This window comes from Moschus berezovskii, chromosome 8 (genome assembly GCF_049115385.1).
Source record: "Moschus berezovskii isolate FMDL1 chromosome 8, NW_MosBer_1.0, whole genome shotgun sequence".
Taxonomy (NCBI): domain Eukaryota; kingdom Metazoa; phylum Chordata; class Mammalia; order Artiodactyla; family Moschidae; genus Moschus; species Moschus berezovskii.
This window is the reverse complement of record NC_142467.1, coordinates 69,658,627-69,685,391: the sequence shown is the minus strand read 5'-3', so window position 1 is coordinate 69,685,391 and position 26,765 is coordinate 69,658,627. Positions and strand designations below refer to the sequence as shown.

At 48.6% G+C, this 26,765-nt stretch overlaps 1 protein-coding gene across 3 annotated transcripts; it reads right to left on the bottom strand.

The window, feature by feature from the left end:
* Nucleotides 1-8,698: 8,698 nt before the first annotated feature.
* Nucleotides 8,699-22,760, bottom strand: SH3BP5L (SH3 binding domain protein 5 like). 3 transcript variants are annotated; one of them, XM_055430557.2, is made up of 7 exons: nt 22,655-22,760; nt 21,596-22,203; nt 15,449-15,511; nt 15,151-15,279; nt 13,484-13,645; nt 11,094-11,267; nt 8,699-10,579 (listed from the first exon to the last, which is right to left on the bottom strand). In XM_055430557.2, the coding sequence occupies exons 2-7, from the start codon at nt 21,773-21,775 to the stop codon at nt 10,133-10,135; spliced, it is 1,155 nt and encodes a 384-aa protein (XP_055286532.2). In that variant the 5' UTR covers nt 21,776-22,203; nt 22,655-22,760; the 3' UTR covers nt 8,699-10,132. The 3 variants fall into 3 exon arrangements, with proteins under 3 accessions (XP_055286532.2, XP_055286531.2, XP_088694863.1); XM_055430556.2 differs by having other exon boundaries at nt 22,645-22,750; XM_088838737.1 differs by lacking the exon at nt 22,655-22,760 and adding an exon at nt 22,485-22,618.
* Nucleotides 22,761-26,765: the final 4,005 nt, after the last annotated feature.

Genomic DNA, 26,765 nt, shown 5'->3' with positions numbered 1-26,765 from the left:
GTCTTCTCCAACACCACAGTTCAAAAGCATCAATTCTTCTGCAATCAGCTTTCTTCACAGTCCAACTCTCACATCCATACATGACCACGGGAAAAACCATAGCCTTGACTAGACGGACCTTGGTTGGCAAAGTAATGTCTCTGCTTTTTAATATGCTGTCTAGGTTGGTCATAACTTTCCTTCCAAGGAGCAAGCGTCTTTTAATTTCATGGCCGCAATCAGTATCCGCAGTGATTTTGGAGCCCAAAAAAATAAAGTCTGACACAGTTTCCACTGTTTCCCCATCTATTTCCCATGAAGTGATGGGACCAGATGCCATGATCTTTGTTTTCTGAATGTTGAGCTTCAAGCCAACCTTTTCACTCTCTTCTTTCACTTTCATCAAGAGGCTTTTGAGTTCGTCTTCACTTTCTGCCATAAGGGTGGTGTCATCTGCATATCTGAGGTTATTGATATTTCTCGTGGCAATCTTGATTCCAGCTTGTGCTTCTTCCAGCCCAGCGTTCCTCATGATGTACTCTGCATAGAAGTTAAATAAGCTGGGTGACAATATACAACCTTGACGTACTCCTCTTCGTATTTGGAACAAGTCTGTTGTTCCACGTCCATTCAGTTCAGTTCAGTCGCTCAGTCGTGTCTGACTCTCCGCGACCCCATGAATCACAGCACGCCAGGCCTCCCTGTCCATCACCAACTCCCGGAGTTCACTCAAACTCATGTCCACAGAGTCGGTGATGCCATCCAGCCATCTCCTTCTCGGTCGTCCCCTTCTCCTCCCGCCCCCAACCTTTCCCAGCATCAGAGTCTTTTCCAGTGAGTCAACTCGTCGCATGAGGTGGCCAAAGTATTGCAGTTTCAGCCTCAGCATCAGTCCTTCCAATGAACACCCAGGATTGATCTCCCTTAGAATGGACTGGTTGGATCTCCTTGCGGTACAAGAGACTCTCAAGAGTCTTCTCCAACAGCACAGTTCAAAAGCATCAATTCTTCGGCGCTCAGCTTTCTTCACAGTCCAACTCTCACATCCATACATGACCACGGGAAAGACCGTAGCCTTGACTAGACGGACCTTTGTTGGCAAAGTAATGTCTCTGCTTTTTAATATATTATCAAGGTTGGTCATAACTTTCCTTCCAAGGAGTAAGCATCTTTTAATTTCATGGCTGCAATCGGCATCTGCAGTGATTTTGGAGCCCAAAAAAATAAAGTCTGACACTGTTTCCACTGTTTTTCCATCTATTTCCCATGAAGTGATGGGACCAGATGCCATGATCTTTGTTTTCTGAATGTTGAGCTTCAAGCCAACCTTTGCACTCTCCTCTTTCACTTTCATCAAGAGGCTTTTGAGTTCCTCTTCATCCACGTCCATTACTGGATATCAAATACTGCTGGAGCCAATGGAGGGCAGGGCATGTCTGAGATAAGATTTATCAGTGATTTCCCTGACATCAGAGCCATAAATCTGGCCAGCAGACGGTGGCAGAAATGAACAGAGCTCCAGGTATGGTCCCACCCCTATAAAATTTAGGCCAAGTCAAGATAAGGGAGGGCTATGAATCTGACTTTGCTCAATTAGTATCCAGGCACCTCTGAGCACCATCTCTGCTACCAGCTCTGTCACCGGGGGTGCCGCCCTCTTCCTATCTGAGGCCCGCTCTGGCTGAGTGCACACACTACCTCTGTCCTGCTCCCTCTCTTCTGTTCCACTTCCTTCACTTTCTCCAGTCGCAGCGTTTCCTCTTACCTCTCTCCACGTGTGTGTTCAGATCAGTTTGCTATCTTTCAGATTCTGCCTTTTTACCTGTCATAGTCTCTCTGCATGCATCTTTAAAATATATATATATACACACACATATTTAAATCAACTCAGAAAAAAATAAATAGTATACTGAAGATGACAAGTTAACTGAATACCTGGCTGCAATTTTCTTTAACCTTGAGTTTGCTTTTTGTTGGTGCTGTGAACACATAGCTTTCCTCTCTAAGGGTGACCATCCTAAGGCCTCATGCCTTTCTTGAGAGGTCCCTTCCAACTGGATAGCCATAGTCCCTATGCTAAGTGCAACTGTTTGAGAGAGCAGCAGTGGCTTGTAATTAGAAGTTTTGGAACTCCTGTCCAACATGAAAGCAGGGGTTGAGTAAGGATCAGCTGGAAGGAGGCCAAATGGGAGGAGAGCAGGAGTGCACACTCCCACCCAGGGGTTTGGTCTTCCCAAACCCCTAGTGGTAAGGAACCCACCTGCCAATGCAGAAGATGCTGAAGACAATGGTTTGATCCCTGTGTCAGGAAGATCCCCTGGAGGAGGACATAACAACCCACTCCAGTATTCTTGCCTGAAGAATCCCATGGACAGAGAAACCTGATAGGCTATGGTCCATAGCACTGAAAAGAGTTGAACACAACTGAAGCAACTCAGCACGCACACACACACCCAGGGGTGAAGGGGCAGGTGGGCTTCTGGCTTCTCTTTCCAAGAAGAGTGGGAGGCTGAAAACACAGCAGCAGCACTGAGATCAGAAGGAGGGAGAGGTGATGTTAGATGAGGGCCTCTCATTTTCCCCCTAAATAGCAGCAAGTCCTAAAAGCCAGGAAGCCTTTCAGGCCAGGAGCTTCCACAATCACTCCTCCCACAGCCCCACAATACTTGTAAGAATTCCTGCCCCACCTCTGGAGAAGACAAGAATGAAATTCCCTCCTGTTGGATATGGAGAGGACCCTGCCCTTCTGGTGTTATCATGGAAAGCATAAGGAGAGAAGAAAAGGGACAGGGTGGCACAGAAAGCATGTGAGATGAAGCAGCAGCTGAGGAAAGAAGAGTTTGCCTTGTCTTGCCAAACTCCACAGCTCTGACCTTTATCCCATCCTAGACCACAATATTCCTCTGTCCTAAATGGGGGAAAAAACTCATTTTTCAACCCGCTCTTCTGAACTATATCAATGAATAAGCTGATACATCCCTGTTGTGTTGCAACCACCGCCTGCCTCACATGGGGGAGGAGAAACCACTGCCCACCATTCCAAGTTCCTTGACCACAATGGACAGTCATCACCTCATACCCAAAAATGTCCAGCATCTTTCCACTAACTCTAGGTTAGGCCCTAATCAACCCTAGTCTTGGAGTTCTCATGCTGACCTCAACACATTCACTGTATCACATCCTCCACCAAAACATCTCTGACACGCCCACTCTCCTTCACTGGCCATATATATTTCACTGTTTTTGATAACTCAGAGATTATCTATCCAGTTCAGACCCACTTCTTGCAGACTGGAACACCAAATCCCAGAGAAGCTAAGTTGCTCATGCAATGTGCACACAGCCCCTTCTGGCATAGGCAAGTCAAAGACAGCCCCCTGTGGACAGTGTGGTCAGTGCCTTTCAGTCTTGGGTTACATCTTCCCCCCTTTCACACTCAAGTCTCCTTTTTTTTTTTTTTGCCATGTGGCTTTCAGGATCTTAGTTCTCTGACCGGGAATGAAACCCATGCCCCCTGCAGTAGAATCATGGAGTTCCAGCCACTGGACTGCAGGGAATTCCCTCAAGTATCCCATTTTAGACCATACATGACATAGGATCACTGTATTGAGTAACATATAGCCACAATGTCTATTGTACTATGTTACGTACTGAGTAAGACAGAGTCAAGAAAGACCCCAGGGGTGACATTGGACCAGTGCTTCATTAAGTCATAAGAGCCTCGCGGAACTTGGGTGGTGAGATTAATTCAGACCTGGCTGGAAAGCTGGGAAACCATAAAGGCCTTTGGTCAAAACTCTACCTGAGCTAGGCCTCAAGCCACAGGCAGAAGTCTAATAAGTTAAGCAGGGTGGAAATGTATACAAAGAGTAGCATGGGTATAAGCAAGCCTGTGGGGCAAACGTCTGGTGGAGAGTGCCATGACCCAGGCCCTGAGAACACCAACACGGGGGTGACACAGGCCCTGGCTAGAAGAGCTCAGGCCAGCTTTCAGAAGAGTGAAGCACAGGGACAGGAGGACTGGAAGGTGGGGACCCGGGGGTGCGATGGGTCTTCCTGCTACCACCTCCAGCCAAAAGCCACAGGCTGCTTCAGAACTTGAATACCCTCAGCTCAACTAACCTCCCAGAGCCTTCTTGACTGCATCCCTCTTTAATGACCTATTTTTTTACTGCCCTGCATCACCTACTAGCTAAGTGCACCCCTGTATTCCCTACCTGGATGTCTGACCCATGGTATATTTTCTGTGTTCCTAACAAGCCTACCAGAGTTTGGCAATCGGAAAGATCTGGTAAATAGTTCCCGTGCTAAGTTGCTTTAGTTGTGTCCAACTCTTTGCGATCCTATGGACTGTAGCCCACCAGGCTCTTCTGTCCATGGGATTCTCCAGGCAAGAATACTGGAGTGGTTTGCCATGCACTTCTCCAGGGGATCTTCCCAACCCAGGAATTAACTTCCTTCTGTGTCTTACATCTCCTGCGTTGGCAGGTGGGTCCTGTACCACCAATGACACCTGGGAAGCTCAAATATTTCTTAATAATCCACATGTACTTTTACCAACCAGTGAAATGGTCCCCTTGTTCCCTTACTTCAGGCTATGGCACAGTGTGGTGGGAGAAGTCAATGGGATCTCCCAAGAGGGTAATATGGAAAGAGGGTGAGGGAGGGGAAGGGACAGGACACTAGAAAGGAAAATAAAAGAAGTGAGCTATGAGGAGAAACACTAGTATTTCAACAGGCACAGAACATGTGGTCTCAAACGACATGCCCCACAGCAGACTTGGCCCAGTTTTCACCCAGTTGCTGATTCCAAGACAAGCCAGAAGGCAAGAGGCCCACGTGGGGTCAGCCAAGTTTCAATTCATGGGTATGGACCCCAACCCACACCCCACTGCTCCCAGTCCCTGCTGCCCAGTGCCCAGTGCCCAGGAGGCAAACGTCGTAAAGCTGCAGGACTAACACAGTAATGCTGACAGAGCTGGAGACCCAAGAGCTCACTTCACCAGCTTCCTGGTGGTTGCTGCCCCCTACTGACAGAGCAGGACCATAACAGCCCAAGAAGCCCATCTCGCCTCCATGCAAGGCAGATTAAGGAAGACTGCTGCTGCTGCTGCTGCTGCTAAGTCACTTCAGTCGTGTCCGACTCTGTGTGACCCCAGACGGCAGCCCACCAGGCTCCCCCGTCCCTGGGATTCTCCAGGCAAGAACACTGGAGTGGGTTGCCATTGCCTTCTCCAATGTGTCAAAGTGAAAGTGAAGTCGCTCAGTCGTGTCCGACCCTTAGCGACCCCATGGACTGCAGCCTACCAGGCTCCTCCATCCATGGGAGACTACGAAAATCATATACAAAAAGGGAAATCCAACCTTCAGTGGGATCTTAATAAAGGGCCTCCTGGTTTGGCACAAGATGGGAAGAGGGCTCCTTTCGTGAATTTCATTGCATTATGAAGCTTCAGAGAACTGCTAACATGGATCACTGACCTGGCATTGTGCCGAACACATCTAGATTTTCTCATTATACAGGTCATAAAATTGAAACATAAATTTGAAAACTACCCCCTGGAGATGTGGTTTCTAGGACCATAGATACAGATCCTTATCTCCTAACTGCAGTATTAACAAAGTATAGATCTTCCTAGACCTACAATGGAGGGTACATACTGACAAACCCATCGTAAGTAGAAAATATCCTAAGTCAAAAATGCACTTAATACACTTAACCTATTGAACATCATAGCTTAGCTTAAACTACCTTAAATGTGCTCAAAACACTTACATTAGCCTACAATTGGGCAAAAACATCTAACACAAGACTATTTTATAATAAAATGTTAAATACCTCATGTAGTTTACTGAATACTATTGTTGTTTAGTCACTAAGTCATGTCCAACTCTTTCCAAACCCATGGACTGTAGTCTGCCACTCTTCTATCCATGGATTACCCAGGCAAGGATACTGGAGTGGGTTACCATTTCCTTATCCAGGGGATCTTCCCGACCTAGGGACTGAACCCACATCTCCTGCATTGCAGGCGGATTCTTTACCGCTGAGCCACCAGGGAAGCCCCTATTGAATACTGTGCTGAAGGTGGAAAACAGAATGGCTATATGAGTATAGAATGGTTCTATGCCTATCAGTTGTGTACCCTCGTGATCACGCAGCTGACTGGGAACTACAGCCTGCGGTCGCTGCCCAGCATCACAAGAGTATCGCACCTCAGACCACTAACCCCGGGAAAACAACAAAACTCAAAATTTGAAGTACAGTTCCTACTGAATGTGTATAGCTTTCTCATCATTGTAGTCAAAATATCAAATAAAATTATTGTAGGTCAGGGACTACCTATAACCTGGTATAGATTTGGATCACGGCAGGGAGACACAAAAGCACATTTATTAGGTGCTGGGTGCCAGGGAGACTGAGGCCTCATTGCTCACTTGAGAAGGCCATAACTCAAAAGTCATTATCACCATGACCATGACACAACATGGTACAAAAATGGAGAAGACTCCAGATCCCCATAACTTCATCTCTTGCTTACTTTAATATTCTTTGACCATCCTGATAGTTCTCAGCTTTTACTCTTCACAGTAAAACCTCCTAAGAATTGACTACACCGGTTCCCTCCACTTTCTCACCTCGAGTTCCTTTTGGCACCTTCACTCAAAGGCTGAAGTTTGGACTAAAGAGCACCCCAACCTTTCTGGCACCAGGGGACCGGTTTCATGGAAGACAATTTTTCCACGGACTGTTGGAAAGGAGGATGGTTTTGGAATGATTCTCATTAGGAGTGCACAGCCTAGATCCCTCACAGGCACAGTTCACACTAGGGTTTGTGCTCCCATGAGAATCTAATGCCACCACTGATCCGACAGGAGGCAGAACTCAAGAAGTAATGTGAGTGATGGGGAGCAGCTGTAAATACAGATGAAGCTTTGCTCACTCACCTGCTGCTCACTTCCTGCTGTGTGGCCTGGTCCCTAACAGACCACAGACTGGTACTGGTCTATGGCCCAGGTGTTGGGGACCCCTGCTCTAGAGTCCAACTGCCTCCATTACCTTCTATAAGACTAAGGGCAGACAGGGCACCCCTCCTATGCCTGTATTCTCATCTATGAAAAGGCAATAGTGGTGATGTCTACCCCTTAATGTGGCCGCGGTACTAAATGGGTCAATGCATATGCCTGGTACGTGGGATACACAGTGCAATCCACTACTGTTACGATAGGGCTGGGGGCACATTTGCCCTGCTCAGCCATTAGCGTTAACCCTCCTGTTCTCTGTCCACTATTGCCTCATCTAGCAGGTGATCTTGCATGGAAAAACTGGTAGGCATGGCCAGCCCTTCTTTTGGGGGCTCCTTTGAATGAGGAGCCTTACAGGTCCCACATTGCCACAGACTGCATAGGGAAGAATGACCCTGGACCCACTTGGCCAAGGACACAAGCCATACACTCAGAGCAGCTTTTCCAGTGATAGAGCAAATATTTGGCACCCAAATACCTTAGAAGAAGGCAATGGCAAGCCACTCCAGTACTATTGCCTAGAAAACCCCATGGATGGAGGAGCCTGGTGGGCTGCAGTCCGTGGGGTTGCTAAGACTCGGACACGACTGAGTGACTTCACTTTCACTTTTCACTTTGACACATTGGAGAAGGCAATGGCAACCCACTCCAGTGTTCTTGCCTGGAGAATCCCAGGGATGGGGGAGCCTGGTGGGCTTCCGTCTATGGGGTCACATAGAGTCAGACATGACTGAAGTGACTTAGCAGCAGCAGCTACCTTATAGCATTTATTTCTCAATTAAGAAGTCAGGTCAGGAAGGGCAGTCTCACACCTGGACAATCTTGTCAAAGGGTACACGGAGGCTCCTAATGGCCCATCTACCATCTGAGAGCACCAGGGTCACTCCTCTGCCCTCCTGTCCCTTTAACTGCTGGCCTTCACCTTGCCCCTTAAATGTCAAGATACCCATTTCCCACTCAGCTTCTCCCTTCCTCCTCCCTGTTAGCATCTTCTCCATCCCTCAGTTGACTATAAATGCAGGCTTACCTCTGGTAGGGCTCAGTTTGAAGCCTTCACTCCACCTCTGCAACTTTTGAAGTCCTTGTCTTTTCCCCAACCTGACTCCACTGATGTTTCACAGGCTGCCGGTCCAAATGCACTCAAACTCCTCCTGACCCTCAACAGGTCAAGCCCTGACTTGAGAGTCACCTTTTACCTATGTTAAATTTTAATTTCAAACAAATGACAATGTGTAAGTCCTAACATTGCAGGGAGGCAAAAATAATATCTTATCTGGAATTCAAGTTTAACTGGGCATCCTGTATTTGCTAAATGCCACAACCCTTCCTGTCCCTCCCCTTTATTTATGCTCATATCCAGGATTGGCACCATCATCTCATCTACACGACCAGTGGCTGACACACCCACTCCATCCTGCAGAGAGCCCTTCCCGGCTACCAGATTGGTGGTTGTGGGGGGTGGGGGAGAGTGTTGCTGGACACCACTGACCTGGTGTGCATTCACCCCAGCCCTGTGGCCATAAACCTTCCCTCCTCTCATGGCTGGAAGTTTGATCCATCTCATCCTTCACCTCCCAAGAGACCTTCCCCGACTACTCCATCAAAATGCACCTCGCTTCACCCTGCTCCTCCCTCCTCTCCATCGTCACCCCCTTCTCCTCTTCCCTGTCCTGAAAGGGACAATAAACATTACTGTTACATAAACTATTTTATTTAAATAAAATCAGGGGCAGACCCTTTCCCGACACACACACAGGCACATGCATGCACGCACACACGCCCACGTCCTCCTCCATTTTCCCTCCACCCATGGCCACCTCAAACCTGGCAGTTCTCATCATGACCATCCTGTTTTAACCCTGGGACAGAGAGACAGCCTCTATTTGAAGGCCCTCCCCAACCCCACCCCCACCCTCCCAGTTGATGGCAGCAGCACACAGGCCTAGGCACAAATTCTGCTGTCCAGAGTCCAGCTCTCAGCCCTCCTGGGGTGGGAAAGGAGGATCGGTTCCCCAAGGCACCCAGATCCAGTGTAGCTTCCCTGCCTTTCCCCCACACAGCATGGGAGTGCCATCAGACACCTGAAACTGCTCCCTATGGAGGGTGGGTTCCCTCACTGCAGGCCAAGCCTGCCCTCTATCAGCGGAGGCTCTGCAGCCAAACCTGAGCATCCCCCAAGGAATTCTGGACTAGGTATGGTTTGGTTTCAGGAAGAGTGAGGGAGAGCAATTGAGCACCAAATTCCCTAACTCCACCCAAGAGAATGGCTGAGATTTGGTTCAGCATCCTCTACCCAGAAAAAGTAAACAGAACCTAACTCCACAGCAGAAATGGGAAGAGCTTCAGCCATCAGAACCTCACTACATCTCCACCCCCCAACATGGACCCACTAGCACCTTGGCCATGTTGGACACAGCCCAGCTGGGGAAACACCACGCACACGGGAGCCTGTTTGGAGTTGGTAGTGTCCCCTTTGTTGACAATGGGATTGGGCTTCACCTTCCCTGACACCAGTATCCCTCAAGTAGTGCTTTGAGGCACAGGTGGCTTCGGTCATGAGGGAGCACTGAAGGGATGGGTGGTGTCTTCCAGAGGCACAGAGTCCCGCAGCACTTCTTACATGCTACCCATTGGCAGGCTGGGACAGAGGATGGGCTGCTGGGCTGCTAGAGGGTTCCACAGCATCCCAGGACCACCTGTGAGATGAGTAGGTGGGAGGGGGACCCATCCATTCACTCAAGCTAGAGGGACCAAGATGCTGGGACCCAGATCCAGTGCCCACCTTCTCTGATGGTTTCCCTGTGCCGCCCAGACAAATTTCCCTGAGGGGAAAAACCAGACAGAAGTCAGAAAGAGGGCAGCAGACAGATAGACTGTGAAGGACCAACACAGGGAAAGGAGATGTCAGAGCCAAAGACAAGCCTTCTGAAAGGGTAAGGCAAAGAGAGCTGCCACCTGTGGGGGGCAGAGCAAGGTGAGAAAGCCAGGACATAGACAACAGACTCAAGACACAGCCAACCTGACCTCTCTGAGGGAAGCAAGGACCCGAAGAGAGGGAGCTAGGAACCTGCAGGGCCCTCCTTGGGCCAGTGGTGGTATGAATGCATCAGCCACCCTGAGCACCAGGCTACAGGCTGATACTGCGCTGGTGGCGACCTCCACGACCCCCACTCCGGGGACCCAGCTCCTGGCCATCTAGACTGGTGTGGTCCGAGAGACCCCGCAGGTGCTCCACGGAATCGCACTTCTGCAGGTCCGAAGCCACAGTGCGCAGGCTTAGTAGGCTCAGCGTGTCGGTGTCTGGGGCAGCGCCAGGTCCCAGGCTGACGCCTTCCTCCAGCCCTCCACCCTCCGCCCCCTCGATGATCCCGCTGTCCGCATCCTCGCCACCATCAGGCCCAGCCTCCGCCCCCACTGGAGAGGAGCGCCTCTGGCCCGGGGTATGAGCAGGCTGGCCCCGGCGCCGCGCATGAATCTGCTCGCTGATCTGCTCCAGGTTGCGCAGGGCGACTGAGTAACGGGTCTTGGCCTGGGCCACCTGCTGCTCCAGCTCTGTCACCTTGGCCTTGTGCTCCTGCAGAGGGAGGGTCAGAGTCAGGTGAACCTTTGGGCAACTGTCTGAGGCCCCTGGAGCTGCCAAGTCCTCTCAGACCCACTGAGATGTCTTCGCTCTGCTCATCCCCAACCACTAATCTGCAGTGAGGAACCAACCCTACCCAGCCCCTCTCCACTCCTCTTCTTCCTGGGATCCTCCTTCCCCAGCAACCTGCCCTGGTCCTACCTGGTATTCCAGGGTCTTCCTCCCAGGTCTTCATTCCCACCCACTGTTCCCTTTCCCTGTCTCAATTCCTCTCCCCTTTCTCTCTGGTTTCTCCCAATTCTCACTTCTTCTCCTTTAGCTCCCTTCTCTGTCAACATTTATTCCCAACCCCACCTCCCATTCCTGTGGAGTCATTCTGAGCATGCCTGTCCCACTACACCGGCCTGGTGGATGGCCCAGAGAAACAGACTAGTGTCCGCTCTACCTGCCCTCCCTTTCTAGGCCTGCCCCCTCCCAGCCTCCGCCCCCTCCCCCCACACTCCGCTACCTCCAGGATCTGGCTGAACTGGGCCTTGAGCTCAAAGTAGGGCCGGCTCTTGCCAATGGCGCGGCGGAGGGTCTTCTGCAGGGCCTGAACCCGAGCCTCAGCCTGCTGGCACAGCCGCGTCACGCGCTGGTGCTCCCGCTCACCACGAAGCCGCTCTTCCTCGGCCTCGTTCACCTGGGCCAGGTGGGGCGGAGCACACACGTCACTGAACAGGGACCCACACTCCTGCCCCCAGAGCCTGCCCGGCCTGCCACTCCAAATGTTAAACTGTCTACAGAGCCCGGAGAGGGCACTGCGCTCCCAAGGCACAAGAGAACCGGGTCCTCACACTTGCCTATTGTTACCCGCACCACCCGCCACCTCTCAGCTTTGTTGCTGCCAGGAGGTGCTGAGGTCCTTAGCCCACTCACCAGCGTGCAGGAAATGTCCACCCATCTGTGACACATCAGCCACATCATGGTCCTCAGAGCTCAACCGTGGGGGTTGGGGGAGGGAGGAGCCTCACTGGGAGAGCCACAGCTCTGCGCTGGGTTCTCCAGGTTTGCATGTCCAAGCAGCTAACAGGCAAGGGCTCCAGCCACCACACCACCAAGACCAAGGAGTCGACCTCACACACACACAGCTTCAGCAACCCCTCCCCCATTGCTGTATGAGTTCCAGAGAAGCGGAACTCCTGCTCTCATGTGACCCATGGGCCTGGACTAAGGAGCACACAAAAAAGCTTGAGAAATGACCACTCCTCAGGAGCTGACACTTACTCCTACAGAATAAATGATTGTGTCCCCACAAACCTTTTTTTTAGGTGTTTTTTGGTTTTAAATATGACCATTTTTAAAGTCTTTATTGAATTTGTTACATTGTTTTATCTTTTGGTTTTTTTTGGTCAACAGCTATGTGGGATCTTAGCTACCCCTACCAGGGATAGCCAAAGAATTGATGCTTTTAAACTGTGGTGCTGGAGAAGACTCTTGAGAGTCCCTTGGACTGCAAGGAGATCCAGCCAGTCCATTCTAAAGGAGATCAGTCCTGGGTGTTCATTGGAAGGACTGATGCTAAAGCTGAAACTCCAATACTTTGGCCACCTCATGCGACGAGTTGACTCACTGGAAAAGAGTCTGATGCTGGGAGGGACTGGGGGCAGGAGGAGAAGGGGACGATAGAGAATGAGATGGCTGGATGGCATCACCGACTCGATGGACATGAGTTTGGGTGGACTCCGGGAGTTGGTGATGGACAGGGAGGCCTGGTGTGCTGTGATTCATGGGGTCGCAAAGAGTCGGACACGACTGAGCGACTGAACTGAACTGAACCAGGGATTAAACCCACACCTTATGTACTGGAAGATGAAGTCTTAACCACCAGAGAAGTATACCCCACCCCCACCCCCACCCCCCTTCCCCCAGAAAAAAAATTGTGTTGAAATCCTAACCTTAATGCGGGCCCTCTAAGAAATGATTAGCTCAAAAGCGGGGAGCTCTCAAGAATGAAATTATCTGCCTTATAAAAAGGCTTCAGAGAGCTCCCCAGGTCCTTCAGCCATGTAATAATATGGTGAAAATTCAGCTGGACATATGAGAAGCAAGAAGCAGGCCCTCAGCAAACACCAAATCTGCCTGTGCTTTGATCCTGAAATGTCCTAGCCTCCAGAAAATAAACTTTTGATGTTTAAGCCACCCAGTCTGTTATTTTGTAGTAAAGCCAATGGACTAAGACACTTGCTCTTTACAAGGTGAAGGTGGGAGACTACAGTTGATGCCAGGGATCCTCCCACTCCCCAACCCCCACAGAAGCGAAGCAAAAGTCTCTCAGTCACAAAAGTCTCTCAGTCACATCCGACTCCAGGCCAGAATACTGGAGTGGGTAGCCTTTCCCTTTTCCAGAGGATCTTCCCAACCCATGTATCGAATCCCGGTCTCCCACATTGCAGGTGGATTCTTTACCACCTGAGCCACAAGTGAATCCCCATAGAAAAGACTAGAAATAATACTCAAATTATACTTTGAAAACCAAGGTATGCTGGCAGAGCTCAAAAGCAAGAAAGGAAGAATATTCAGAAAATAGAAACAAAGGGTCACAGCTAAACATAACAGAAGAGAGTTGAATACAGAGCATTTAGGAATGAACTACTTGAGTCACTCCTACATCTGGAGGCAAAGATTCAAGAAGAGGCAAGAAGGACCTTCTAAGTCAAAAGGAAGTATATATGTGACACACAGGAGGCCAAATATGGCAGAGAGCTAGGACCAGACTTTTCCTGAAACAGAATCAAAACTGAGGGAAGGCAGGAGCAGGAGAGAGACAGAAAGGAGTGAGGAAGGTGAGAGGATTCAGGGAAAGCAAATGAAGTACCACAACTGGCAGAAGGGACCAGTTGGCACTGCCTGGCTCACCTTGCAGGTGGCGTGGTTGAGCATCTCCTGCCATGTGGGGTCCAGCCGGTTCTTGTCAGCCATGACGCCCTGCTCAGCCACAAACACCATCTCCCGGGCAGCGTTGTGCATGCTCACAGCCCGCTCATACCGCAGTGCTGCCTTCTGTGTCTCCTGCTGGGCCTGGGGGTGGGGTGGGGAAGGACCATCAGGAGACTGAGCTGCAAAGGACCCCTGGATGCCCATGGAGACCCTCCCTGGGCAAGGACAAGAGAAGGAAAAAGGCCCGCTGCAACGTTGGCTTCACCTCCCAAACTGCACTAAGTGCTGAGGAAGCATAATTCTACAAAGAATATGTTGCAAGGGTGTAGCTAAGAGAAGAAATATATGTAGAAATGGAAGGATACTGCCAGTGGAAGGCAAAGCACATAAAATCCAGCACTCTCCAAGGCTGCTGGACTTTTGCCCTATGGAGAACCAAGAAAAATCCACACCTTTCAGTTGGAAGGTGGTTAGTTAATGGTTAAGACCATCAGCTCCAGTCCAGCAGGTAAGCTGAATGAAATAACCAGACAACTGCTTGGAGATATTCATCATAACCATAGTTACCAAACAAAATACTAGAAACAAACCTAAGTTTTCAGTTACAGGAAACTGGTTAAACAAATAATAGTACACATAACATAAGAAAATCTTAAGTTCCTGAAAACAATGACAGGGATGGGTAATTCTTGACATGGAATCATGTCCTCAAATAATAAAGAGATAAAAACAGTATATGTGTGATCCCATTTTGGCAAGATATATTTAAAAAATTTTTTTTCTTTAGAGATTATTTGTGCTGTATTAATCGCATTTTTATTTTCTACATTTCATGATGTTTTGATATTTTGGAGGCCTTGCTGGCCCTCCTAGGGCTGCCTAACTTCTAGAGACAGTGAACTACTCTGTGAGCACACTTTTTATATGCAAACCCACCAATCTGAAGCCCATCACCTCCCTTATCTAACTCTCTTAAGCCAGTATTTCCCCTGCTCTAAATCACCGAAAGGCTAGGTACCAGAAAACTAGAGACCTTCCCCATAGTCTAGAGCCTGCCTCTGTTATTCAAACTGGCCAATCCTAAATTTGCTCAAAGCTACCTACCCTGTCTTACCCACTCCTTCCCGTGAAAACAACAATAAAGGCTCTACAATAAAAGCTCTGAGATAAGCTTTTCCCTCACATTTGCTGCCTCCTCACCCACTCAGGTGCTTCCCCATGTAGTCCTGAATAATCTGACAGGCTCTATTCTCTTAGGAACTAAGTAATAATTTTTTTTAAGGCAGTTGTCTCTGTGTCTGTCACCTTACCATACTTGACTAGAACAACTTTCAGGTACAAAAATCACAAAACATGCATGTGGTTGGATCTGGGGAGATTCTGGTTCTCTTATTTTATAGTTACCAGTTACACTTACAGCCTTCCAATAGTGACCCCATATTATTTATATAAAGGAAAATTTAAAAAGAAGGAAAGGGGGTAAATGAGTGGAGAAGTAAGCAAAGAGAGCGTGAACCGAAGGGGATACAAGAGGAAAAGACAACTAGAAAAGGTGCTCTGTCTCACACCCCATACAGAGACCGAAGACCACAGGGCCAGGCTCTGCACACAGCCACCCCTCCACAATGTGGGTCAGCTGGCCTTACCTCCTTAGCCAGCCGCCGAGCTTCATAGTAGGGCCGGGCCTTCTCGATGCAGCTCCCTAAGTGGGAGCCCTGCGTGTTGAGCTTCCTTGCTGACTCCTGCAGGATCCTCCGGTAGGTGGTCCTGGCCTCCTGGCAAAAGGATAGGGACAGGGGCAGAGGGACGCATGAGCGTGGGTCCTAACCCCTCTTGTTTTTCACACATGCCCCTTCCCCTGCCTCTGTACCGAAAGAGGACAGAACAGGATGACAGCACCTCTGGAACCAGCCCGAGAGTGTGAGGAAGAGGAGCATCACTCACATCCAGCTGCAGCTCCACTTGGTTGATTTCCTCACTGGCCTGGTTCAGATGCTCCAGCTCCTCCTGCCACAGAGAAAGGCAGAAAGTTAGAGCAGCGGAGGAAAGCAGCCTCACATGAACCAGGCAGGGCAGGAACATGGGCACAGAGGGAAAGCCCAGCCAGGTAGGGAAGGGAAGAAATGGAACAGGAGGTCACTGTCAAATGCCTTCTTGTCAAAGATCTAATAACATACAGCCTCTTGTAATCCTCACAATTCCACCTCGATATCATGCAGTAAATCCCCATTTTAAGGACAAGAGAATTGAGGTTCAGTATGGAAAACTCCTACGCACACAACACAGTGGCAACAAGTCTGTTGCCATCAGACTGCACTACCTCCTCCTCCTCGTACTCCAGCCAGGAGTCTCCTCAGAGCTAATGGTCTCTGTCCCAGGCAAGGAGAAACCCCTGGGCCCTACTCACCCAGCACATTTTTACTACACGCTTATACACTTCGCACCATGAAACCTAGAATTTAGAGCACAAAGATGCAGCAGCTCGCAGCCCAACAGTAAGCAACAGGCCCTTGGTGGTGTGAGGAGCCATAGGAGAGGAGGGCATGATAAGGGCTGGGAATCAACAGGAGAGCAGGTGACCAGGGCAGGCAGGTTGTCAGGAGAGAAGTCCGAGAGGCTGGGGCACAGGGACAGGATACTCGGACTTCTCCCAATGGCAGGGGCAACCCCTCAGAGCTTGATGCCCCCCGGTGGTTTAGGAAGGCAGACTTAGGCAATGTAGGAAAAGCTTGGAGGGGCCAGAGAGACAAAAATGGAGGCTGTCTGTAGTACTCCAGGTGGGAAAGGAGAGGGCAGATCCCTGGGAAATTCAGGATGCAAAATCATTAGGACTTCGTGAATAACTAAGGTCAAGATTAGGGAAGAACACAGGGTTCAAGAGACCTCTAACTGCTTAGGCAGTGGTGACAGGACACCAGGTTCCCACATAGTAGATCCTATGGCAAGGAGGGAGAGCCTCAGGAAGAAGTTCACCAGACACACTGGCCTGAACACCGCACTGGCCCCAAGCGCTGGCAAAAGAAGCAAAAACCACCCGTGCGTTTCAGTGGCAGGGAGCGTGCTGGCCTTGAGTATCCTCCCTTCCCCTTGGTCAAGTTCCTGGGGCCCAGGAAGCCAATGACACTCCCAAGGAGGAGCAGTGCCTAGAGAGAGGCCTGGTGCTCAGCTATAGCTTCCTCCTCCAGGAGCCCTGGACAGGCCAGCAGTAGCCAGCCTGGTGTCTGCGTGCTGCCCATGGCCATGCCCTACACTCTACCCGCACCTGGCAGTGAGGAACGCTGCCATCACTGCCCCTGCATACTTCATCTGGCCCTTTCAAAAGCCCACTGTGTGATCCCCCTTTAGTCCTTTTATTTCTGTATCTCACCTCAAGCTCTAAAAGATTGAGTCATCAAGTAAGAATGCAAGAAATCAAGTTATGTGCTCTAATTACAGTATAAGATAGAACACAAAGGAGGAAACATACAACAAAACCAGGAACAATGATCTGAAAATACGCACACTCACAACAATGCAGAGTCTGACTCAAAGAGGACCACAAACTTGTCTCTAAACTTTTCAGAACAGACATCTGACAGAAATATAATGTGAGTCTTATGTGGAATTTTTAGTTTTATAAAAGCCACATTTGTAAAAGAAAGAAAACCACCAAGATGAAATTTTAACAGTACATTTCATTTAACTAATATATCTAAAATAATAACACAGTTTCAACCTGTTATCGACATAAAATAGTAATTACCAATATTGTAACATTTTTTTTAAACTATGGCTCTGAAATCCACATGCATCTGACCTTAGAGCACACTTTAGCATGGGCAGTCGGATGTGGCTCCTGTATGGGTCTATGTAGATCTAGAAGCTAGTGCACAAGATCCACTGATTAGTCACACAACTCAGTGCTCATAAGGTAGCAACTGGCCACCATGGAAAACAGGCAGCCAGCATGGCTCAGAGGACCCCAGAGGAAGCCTGGGGCAGTGCCAACACACACACAGCTTTGAGTTTCAAAGTGCCTTCCTGACAAGAATGTCACCTTCAGCTAATGAGATCACCACAAAGAAATTGTCAGAAAAGACAATTCCTGTCTGGGTGAGAGGCAACTGGGCCCTCTCTGGGCTCTGCTTTCTGTGGCTGAACTTGGCCCACAGGGGGTTTCAGATAATCTAAGGGAGGAGGTGACCAGTCCTTTCAGCAGTTCCCACTGGAATAGTCTCTATCGCAACCCATTCACATTGGACAGACAAGAAACAATGGGGCAGGCAATCAGGGATGGAGTTAGGACCCAGGACCGGACCTATGATCTGGCTTTCCTGCTACTGCTGATTACATTCCTAGGACTAATGATGTCCTTAGATGGATCCCTCAAAGACAGGAGTGCCACCACCTAAGAAAACCTACAGTCCTAGTAAGATAATAATTTTGGGGGAGAAGAGAAACAGGTGGGTAAAAGGCACCCTGTAATGTTCCCCTGAGTGAACCAAGGTCTAAGACAGGATCCCATTTGGTTCCACAGGCCAAAGCACTCCCAGACACTGACAAGATCATCAGAGGAGTGTGAATGGCAAGTCATCATCACTGGAAAGGAAACTAAAGACTTTGGCTCTTGGTCTACAGAAGCAGGCATGTATGTCTTTCTATACTGAAACTTGTACCCACGAAGCACCTCCAGCAATTTTAAAAGGCTTCCTATTGGCTCTGAGGTCTGCTCCTCATAGTCACAAAGCTCTAACAGGACAAGGAGACTGGGGAGAGAGCAGGCTGGAGGGCAAAGGGTTAGGGGATGGGGGGTAACCAGGCTGAGGCAGACCCAGGGCAAAGTACAGCAGGAAGCCAACAAGCACCCAGGGCTCTGCTTTGGGCCACTGGCAACACATTCTATTTGGCCTGCTGCAACAGGGACTCCTGGCACCTGACTGAAATCAAATTCGAGGAGGATAAAGTCTGAGTCAGCATTCACCATCCATCAGTGAGCCTGCAGCCCGCAGGGAGGGTGACCTTCCCAGAGCACACCAGGCAGATGCCCAGGATGCCAGGCCACTGAGTCAAAGGCAGTTAGGAGACAGATGCTCTTGCCCAATTTGTGCAAGCCATTAAAACACTCAAGCCCAAAATGAAGTATAATCTTATAAATAGTGTTGTACACCTGAAATTTATAGAATATCCCAGATCAAATATTGATATATCTTGATTTAAAAAAAAAAACCAAGTTCAGTCAGTCAGGAGGATTAGGGTGATACATGACCTAAAGACTTAGAAATAAAGTAAAAATGACCTCCAGAGTAAGCTAAACATATTAGAAATCCAGAGATTGCAAAGTCACTCTGAGGAGGAGGAGGTGAATGAAAGCATCTACTTACCTGAGGAAAGAAATGTGTCCATCACAAAGAGGGCTGAGAAAGATCATAGGAGAGAAGACCCAGGCCCACCACAGTACTACACTCCTCTGTTCCTTCCTGCCACTGGGACCCTGCCTCTCAGAAAGCTAAGGCCCAGCCTGAATGCCTCAGAAAAACTGTGCTGAGGTCAAGGCACAGAGAGACATCCAGTGGACTTCCCTGGGATGCAGCACACTTCAGGCAGGCCTACAGCTGGCAACCTCCTGGTTTCCCTCCAACTTCCAGAAGGATTCTAGACAACTTCCAGACAAAAAGGCACAAGCCATCTGTCTGCCAAGAATCCCCATTCCCCACGCCAGAAAGAGCCTGGCCCTAAGGGACCATTTCTGGGAGTTCCAGAAAATAGCTGGATAGGGTCTCCATCTTTGGGCTATCCTTGGATCAGTGGACTCACCCAGGCCACCAGTCATAATTTCTCACCCCAAACAAGAGGAGAATGTACATGTCTGGCCAAAGCTCAGGAACAAGTGTTTCTAAATTTCCCTGGTAGGTACTGATGGATTTGTGGGTAGAGACTCACTGAACGTACCAATCTATTTAAAGTGCTAAAATATAGGATCAGGATAATATGATCGTGCACACTGTCAACAATACAAACAAACTCAAAAGACACATATCCAATGTCTTTCTCATCTACAAGAGCCCAAACCCAGATCTGAAGGCCACCAGCCTTCACCGTGAAAGGCGCTCCTCACATCAAGCTGCCTCTCCCACACAGCAAGAAGACGCTGCATCTCTGCTAAGGCCAGAACACTAGAGCAGTCTCATCAGTTGGGGAGGACTCTACAATAATATCTTGCCTCCCTACATAACCTACAACATTCCACAACGTGCCTCCTGGTTTAGCAAGAGAGACTAGGGTCCTCCTATCCCTCTTGCTTCATTAACACTGCAAGCTTGCTCAAGGCAAGGTAAATCTTACTCTCGCTCAGTATTCTCTGACCCTCAGAGAGTTCACCCAATAGAACTGTCAATGATGACGGAAATGTTCTACATCTGCCCGGCCAGCAACACCTGAGGAAGTGCTTTTTTTTTTTATTCTTAACTGAATTTAAGTATCCACATGCAGCTAGTGGCTACTTTGTTGGACAATGAAGCATGAAAGTTGCCCTTTACCACCACCACCTTTGCCTGTGTAGGCAATGGAAAAATACACAGGAGCAGAAGCAACTAAGCAAAGAAACCATAACTGATTCTCCTCTGCAGTTAAGCAAGGAATGATGCAAAGGTGAATATGAAGGATATCAACAGGCCCTCCTCCCTGACAAACAGAGATCTCTTTCTCAAAGCAAGACATACAAACTTTCATCAAAGATAGGCAACAGTTTGTGAAAGAAAAGAATCACAGGACAGGGTCAGAGCAGAGCGGCAAAGAGCTGTGCAAATAAGCTAGACCAAGCCTTCATTTTACAGATTAAGAAAAGGAGGCTCAAAAAGGTTATGTAACTTACATGAAAATCACAAATCATAGGGCTAGAGGATGCTTGAATCTCAGCCCAAGGCTTTTTTCACTACGACTTGTTTCCTAGGCGGACAAATCTATATAGAACTAGCAGGAGAAATTGAGTTGTTTTCAATGCAATGCCCATGAAACAAAGCAGAAATAAACTACTGACTCATGCCAGTAAACAAATGGCTCACCACTGCTACACTATCAGCACAGTTTCCCCACACACGTCCCAGGAAACTCCAAGAGAAAGCAGGAAGGATGCTAGGACTAGCTTTGAAACATTCCTGACTCACTAAAGTAACCTAATAAAGGTCTGTTGACAGAGAAGCCCAGGAATGAGAGAGCTGGGAGGCTCTCGCTCACCTGCAGAGGTGTGAATCACTGCCACATCAGAATCTGGGGGGGGTGCTACCATACCAAACAGCAGACTCAGACCCCAAACATACAGGAGCACCCTGGCTCTCACCTGCCTAAACAGCTTCTCCAGGGAACTCTTCCCTGCCACAATCCAGCCTCAGCGGTCATGCATCTACCACGTGTGCTGCCTGTTCTCCTCCTCCACTGCCTCCTTCACAAAGTTCTGCCCCTCTAAAACTAGTAAACGCTCCAAGGCAACAGATCAGCTCTTCCACTCGTTTGATTGACCCAGCATCCTCAAAGCAAGAAATTTGTATTATGAAGGATTGACTGCACCTGATATAACTCTCTGCACGCATCAGATTTCCTTACAGGCCTAAGCCTGGTGCCACCTTTATGAGACATGAAAAGTCTCACCTTTCACAAATAAGAAGGTCCCTGGGAGGCACTGATAAGAAAGCAGGAGAGGGGAAAAGATTCAAAATTGCCTCCAATCTCAAAGCCATCTTCTCTCACATCCCATTCACGCTGCATCTCTGAGTCAACAGCCCCTTGGCGGCGTATTTGGAAAAGAAACAACAGTTCTACTTTCTCCTGACTTAAAGTGTGCTTCCTACACCCGCTGCCAATTTGTCAATTTCAACTTATCAGTAAAGGCAGCAGCAACACATCCCAGGCACTCAGGCCCAGCCTCTCTCTGTACTCCCACTGTACACAACTCTTCTAGCACTTGTGATACTACACTGCAATGATTTGTTGACAATCACTGTTTTCCTTTCCTGCCCCAGTGCACTGGGAAAAGATAAGTCTAACTCATTTATCTGACAGTTCTTCAGAAAAGCTAGAATCTAATTTCCCTATCCTCCCCCAGCTCAGTCTTCTCACCTGTATTCTAGGATCCAGTTCTTCTTCTCTTGGGGACAATTTGGCTTCACTGCTGTTGCTTCCGCCTCCTCCAGGCTCCTCTGCAACTGGGCTCCGAGGGACTTCATCCTCTACAACCTCAGGCCGAAGCTCCCCCTGTGGGGTCTCCCGCCCCCCTGGAATCTGCCTGAGTTCAGCCATGCTGGCAGGGAGAAGGCACAGCCCTAAGCATAAAAGAGGACTGACATGCTGGGACCAGGGCCCCAGCTTGGGGCTTCTTGGGCTCTGGGTGGCAAGAAAGGTTTCTCTTCTCAGAGGGTGTAAAACGAGGACTCAGGAAGAACCTCAGACTCGGTTAGAGGCCGAGATTCAAGTGGCCAGTGGGGTCCCAAGAGCTATAGCTTTGTATATGCAAAAGTCCTTCCCTCCCCGTCACAGGGAGTCCACCAGGAGAGACCCGGAGCAATAGCTCCGAGGCGGGGGGCAAAGGGGGCCTGGATCCTGGGCCGAGGCCTGCGAGGAGGAGCACCATTCGGGAGGGCGGAGGCAGGCGCCTCCAGGCTGTGGTGGCAACTGGAGAGAGAAGGCTGGGCCTGAGCAGAGGCTGCTGGCTAAGAGTATCTGAGGAGCTGCAGGGTAAACAATGGCCAAGTACATGGTCAGCATTCGAACGTCGGCTACCAGCCTCTTTCCACCCCTCAGCCTCCCAAGGACTTTACTACCTTCCTCCCACACCTCCACATTCCGACCAACCCCCTCAACTCCTTTCCCGCGTCCCAGGATCTCTGGCCCCAGCCCCTCCCCCACCAGCGCCTTCCAGACTTCCCTCCGCATCCTAATCCTCTCCATCACTTCCCCCGACCCTTCCCCAGCCCGCATCATTCCACCCCAGTCTGGCTTTGCAAATCACCTTTTAACCCCCAGCTCCACCCCACCTCCTCTTCTCTCTCCAATTCTGCGGACAACCCGAGCCTCGCATCTCCACCCCTGGCTCTTCCTAAATCACAAGGACCCTGGCCGCAAGCCTCCTACACATGCAGGCGCAAAGCCCGCCCTCGGTTCGACTTTACCTCAGTTTACCTTCCCGTGCGCGGATCTCCGCTGCAAACAATCTTCCCCCGCCCTCCCCGCAACAAGCTGGTCCAACCAAATACAACGAGGCCCAAAGGAAGCGGAAATACATCATCCTGTAAAAAAAAGAAACAAAAACGCCCTTCTTCCCTTTGGCCCCGCCCTCTCACGCTCTCCTGCTAATCAGGTCACGTCTGCATTCCCCAATTCCTCAACGCTCATCTCCGCCTGGCCTTCGGTTTCCGTACAAAATGGTGTCTCACGGCGCGGACTCTCACCTTACATTGCCTCCAGCCGATCCTCTACCACTGATAAATGAAACTGAAATATGGGAGGGTTGTGCCGAGAAAAACTACGGAGGCTAATGAAAGTCGAGAGACCCTGGTGAGTAGGGAAAAGGTTGGAAATAAAACGGAGATTAGACAACGGCCTCAAAAAGAGTGCTGCCATCTTGCTTTACGGCGCCGGGCTCCGGCTGCGCCCAAAACCGTTTCCAGCCTCGCCCAGGAAGTCGGAAGTGGGCTTGTGGGCAGCCGGCAGCGGTGCCCCTTGTCTGTTGGGGTCCGGCTTCAGCGGACTGCGCACCGGGGAAGAGGGGTTGCTGTTTCAGAAATGAGTCCCCTTATTCAAGTGAAGTCTGTGGTTCAGTTCAGTTCAGTCGCTCACTCGAGTCCGACTCTTTGCGACCCCATGAATCACAGCACGCCAGGCCTCCCTGTCCATCACCAACTCCCGGAGTCCACCCAAACTCATGTCCATCGAGTCGGTGATGCCATCCAGCCATCCCATTCTCTGTCGTCCCCTTCTCCTCCCGCCGCCAATCCTTCCCAGCATCAGAGTCTTTTCCAGTGAGTCAACTCGTCGCATGAGGTGGCCAAGGTATTGGAGTTTCAGCTTTAGCATCAGTCCCTCCAATGAACACCCAGGATTGATCTCCTTTAGAATGGACTGGTTGGATCTCCTTGGTTAGTAACAAAGTCTAAATGGCAGCTCTGATACGTGAATCTCTCTTGCCGGCGTCCTCCCCATGGCTCCGGCGCTGCACTTCGCCATGGCCTCCCCGAGCCAGGCTCTGTCCCACTGAACATCGTTGCAGTGGTATCGCCGATTAATCCATGAGTACTGATTAGAAGTTTAGTTATCTGAATTCAGTGCTCTCGTGCACTCTGCTCAAAAGCCTACGAGGAAGAGGAGTTTGTTAGAAGGTTTTGTGTATCAAACGAAAGGACCAGACCTAAAGTCACCACTTCTCAGTGTCACCAGGAGAGACCTGAAAGGAAGGCTTCAGTTTGGAAGGTTTACTAAAGACTTAACTTCCTCTGAGGTGAAGAAGTCAAATGGGCTGAATTTTCCTTCTTCCCTTGTGCACCCCTCCCTCCATACCCTCACCCCATGAATAACCATGTTAAAAAAAAAATTTTTTTAAGAAATAGACCCAAATATATTTTTAAGTAATTTGAAAGTGATTTTCTTCCCCCCAAATTGGAAATACTATTTTTTAAATTCCAGAATTGACTTTTCTCCAGTGAATCAGCGAGACTCTAAGTAGATAAATCTGATAGATAATAATGTCTCATATCATACTCATTTTTGTTATTAAGGTGCCATACACAAACCATGAACATTACATACAGAAATTATTAATTGCTAGTTTCTTTAATTTTGTGAAACTGGAGTTTCACTGTAATAATTCAGTTTTACCTACCATCTTCTGTGTGTGCTGTCCTGAATTTTCTGAACCTTTCCTATTCAGCACTGCTATAATATCTATAATCTTTATATCTTGTCCCACAACTTCTTTTCCTTGTGTGTTCATTCCTTAGCAGTCATGAGTTTCAAGTCGTCATATATCTTGCGTTTGGTGGGAAAACACCTTGAACACACATAGTGCCTAGACTGCCCCTAGATCACATCCTGAAATTCAGTTGCCTGCCTGATGTCTCCACTGGCCTACCTTTGGGTTAACTCTCACTCACCGGGAACAAAAGTGATATCATTATATATATGTGCGTGGTAAGTCACCTCTGACTCTTTGCTACCCTGTGGACCATAGGCCACCAGGCTCCTTGGTCAGTGGAATTCTCCAGGCAAGAATACTGGAGTGGGTTGTCATGCCCTCCTCCAGAGGATCGTCCCAACCCAGGTATCGAACCGGTGTCTTGTCTCCTACTTTGGCAGGCAGGTTCTTTACCACTAGTGCCACCTGGGAAGCCCCTCATCATGTATGGACTGTAATGTAATCCGCAGAAGTTTTTCTACTAGGTTTGGATAATGTTTCAGGTGGGAAGAGGTTAGGGAGCGCTGTGCACTGGCTTGTTTTATTGAGGCCAGAATAAAAATTATGAGTTAATTTTTTTTTTTTTACAGCAGCACTATCCAATAGACCTACCTACAATGATGGAAATGTTTTATATCAGCTCATTGCCATATGTAAGCCACTGAGCATTTGAAATGGACCTAGTATTATTAAGTAACTGCATTTTTAAGTTTAATTTAAATAGTCATGTGTAGCTATTGATTCCATTATTGGACAGCACGGTTCTAGAGCATGCCTTTCCTATGTAATCTTTTCCAGGCAGGTAGTGAACCTCTGTCTATAACAAAACAAATGTCTCTCAGTTTCCACTCGCATTTGTCTCATCTCTATTTCCTCACCTCTTGTTTATTTCTGTAGTCTGACTTCTGCTCTTGCCACAGAAATGGAGGGATAAGCTCTAAGTGTCACCAAGTGACTGACATCTGACAATGGGTTGTTACTTCTCTCTTATCCTTCTTTAGCTTCTTGTCCCCCTAATTCCTTTGTATAGTATGTTTACCGAGTGTCTGCTACATGCCAGGAGTTTGTTTGTATGTAGCTTATAGTCTGTGGTGTCATTTAATAAATTGGTGATATTCAAACTAATCAACTCAGAAATATGTTTTACCTTGCAACTTGGTATACATATATGTATGTAAATATATTCATAACAAAAGTTTCAAAAGAATTTCAGTTTTCAAAAGAAGATCTTTGTTTGCAGCTGCAATAGGTCTTTGTTGCTGTGCGTAGGCTTTCTCTAGTTTCGGCAAGAGGGGGCTACTCTTCCTTGAAGTATACAGGCTTCTCATTTCAGTGGCTTCTCTTGTTGCGGCACATGGGCTCTGGGTGCATGGGCTTCAGTATTTGCGTAACGCAGTTTCAGCAGTTGTGGCACAGGAGCCCAGTTGCCCCATGGTGTGTGGAATCTGCCTAGACCAGGATTCAAATCCATATGCCCTGCATTTGCAGGTGGACTTCCAACCACTGGGCCACCAAGGAAGGCCCAGGAAAAGGTCTTTACTTAATATTCAAAGCACATTAATATTTGTTTTACTGTGTTTCTTTTTTTAAATGCTGGTGGAGACCTATTCTGTTAATTTCATGAGCCACTCACAGTTTGAAAATCCTGCCCTAAATGTCAGTTCTTCCCAGGCCCTGATGCTAGCCTCTGACCTTATGTAGCCTAATTTCTCTGAAAGACCTCACCCAAGTACATGGCTCTGACTCCTACCTATGGCTACTGCTCCTTCCTTGCAACTCTGTCTCTACCTCAAATCCCCACAGATCAGATTCTGAGATCCAGCAGTTTCTCAGACCAATGGGTAGTCCATGGCTGCCTCTCACTGATTGCACACAAGTCTGATGCCATCCCCTTTGCCAAATCCTGCTGCTTCTCCTATATTTAGTTGGTTGGTGAATAATTTTAATCATCAACCTATTTACTCCAAACCTGCAAGACATCCTAAATGAATCCCGCTGTCTTCACTCAGCATCACATTAAGTATCTCATTATCTGAGATAATGAGAGGAAAGACACCTCCTCTCCATTTTATTACCATTGCTTCAGCTTAGAACCTCCTCACCTCCCATATAGATAATATACTCAAGAATCTTCTAAATTAGCTCTGTAGAATAGAGCTTGGAACAATGATAACTTTCTTTATCCACACTGTTCAGTATAGTAGCCACTAGCCAAGTGAGGGGTGCTTGAGAACTTAAAATGTGGCCAGTGCAACTGAGGAACTGAAATTTTAATTTAAATTTCTATAGCCATATGTGATTAGTGACTAATACATTGGACAGCACAATTTCAATGTTCTCCCC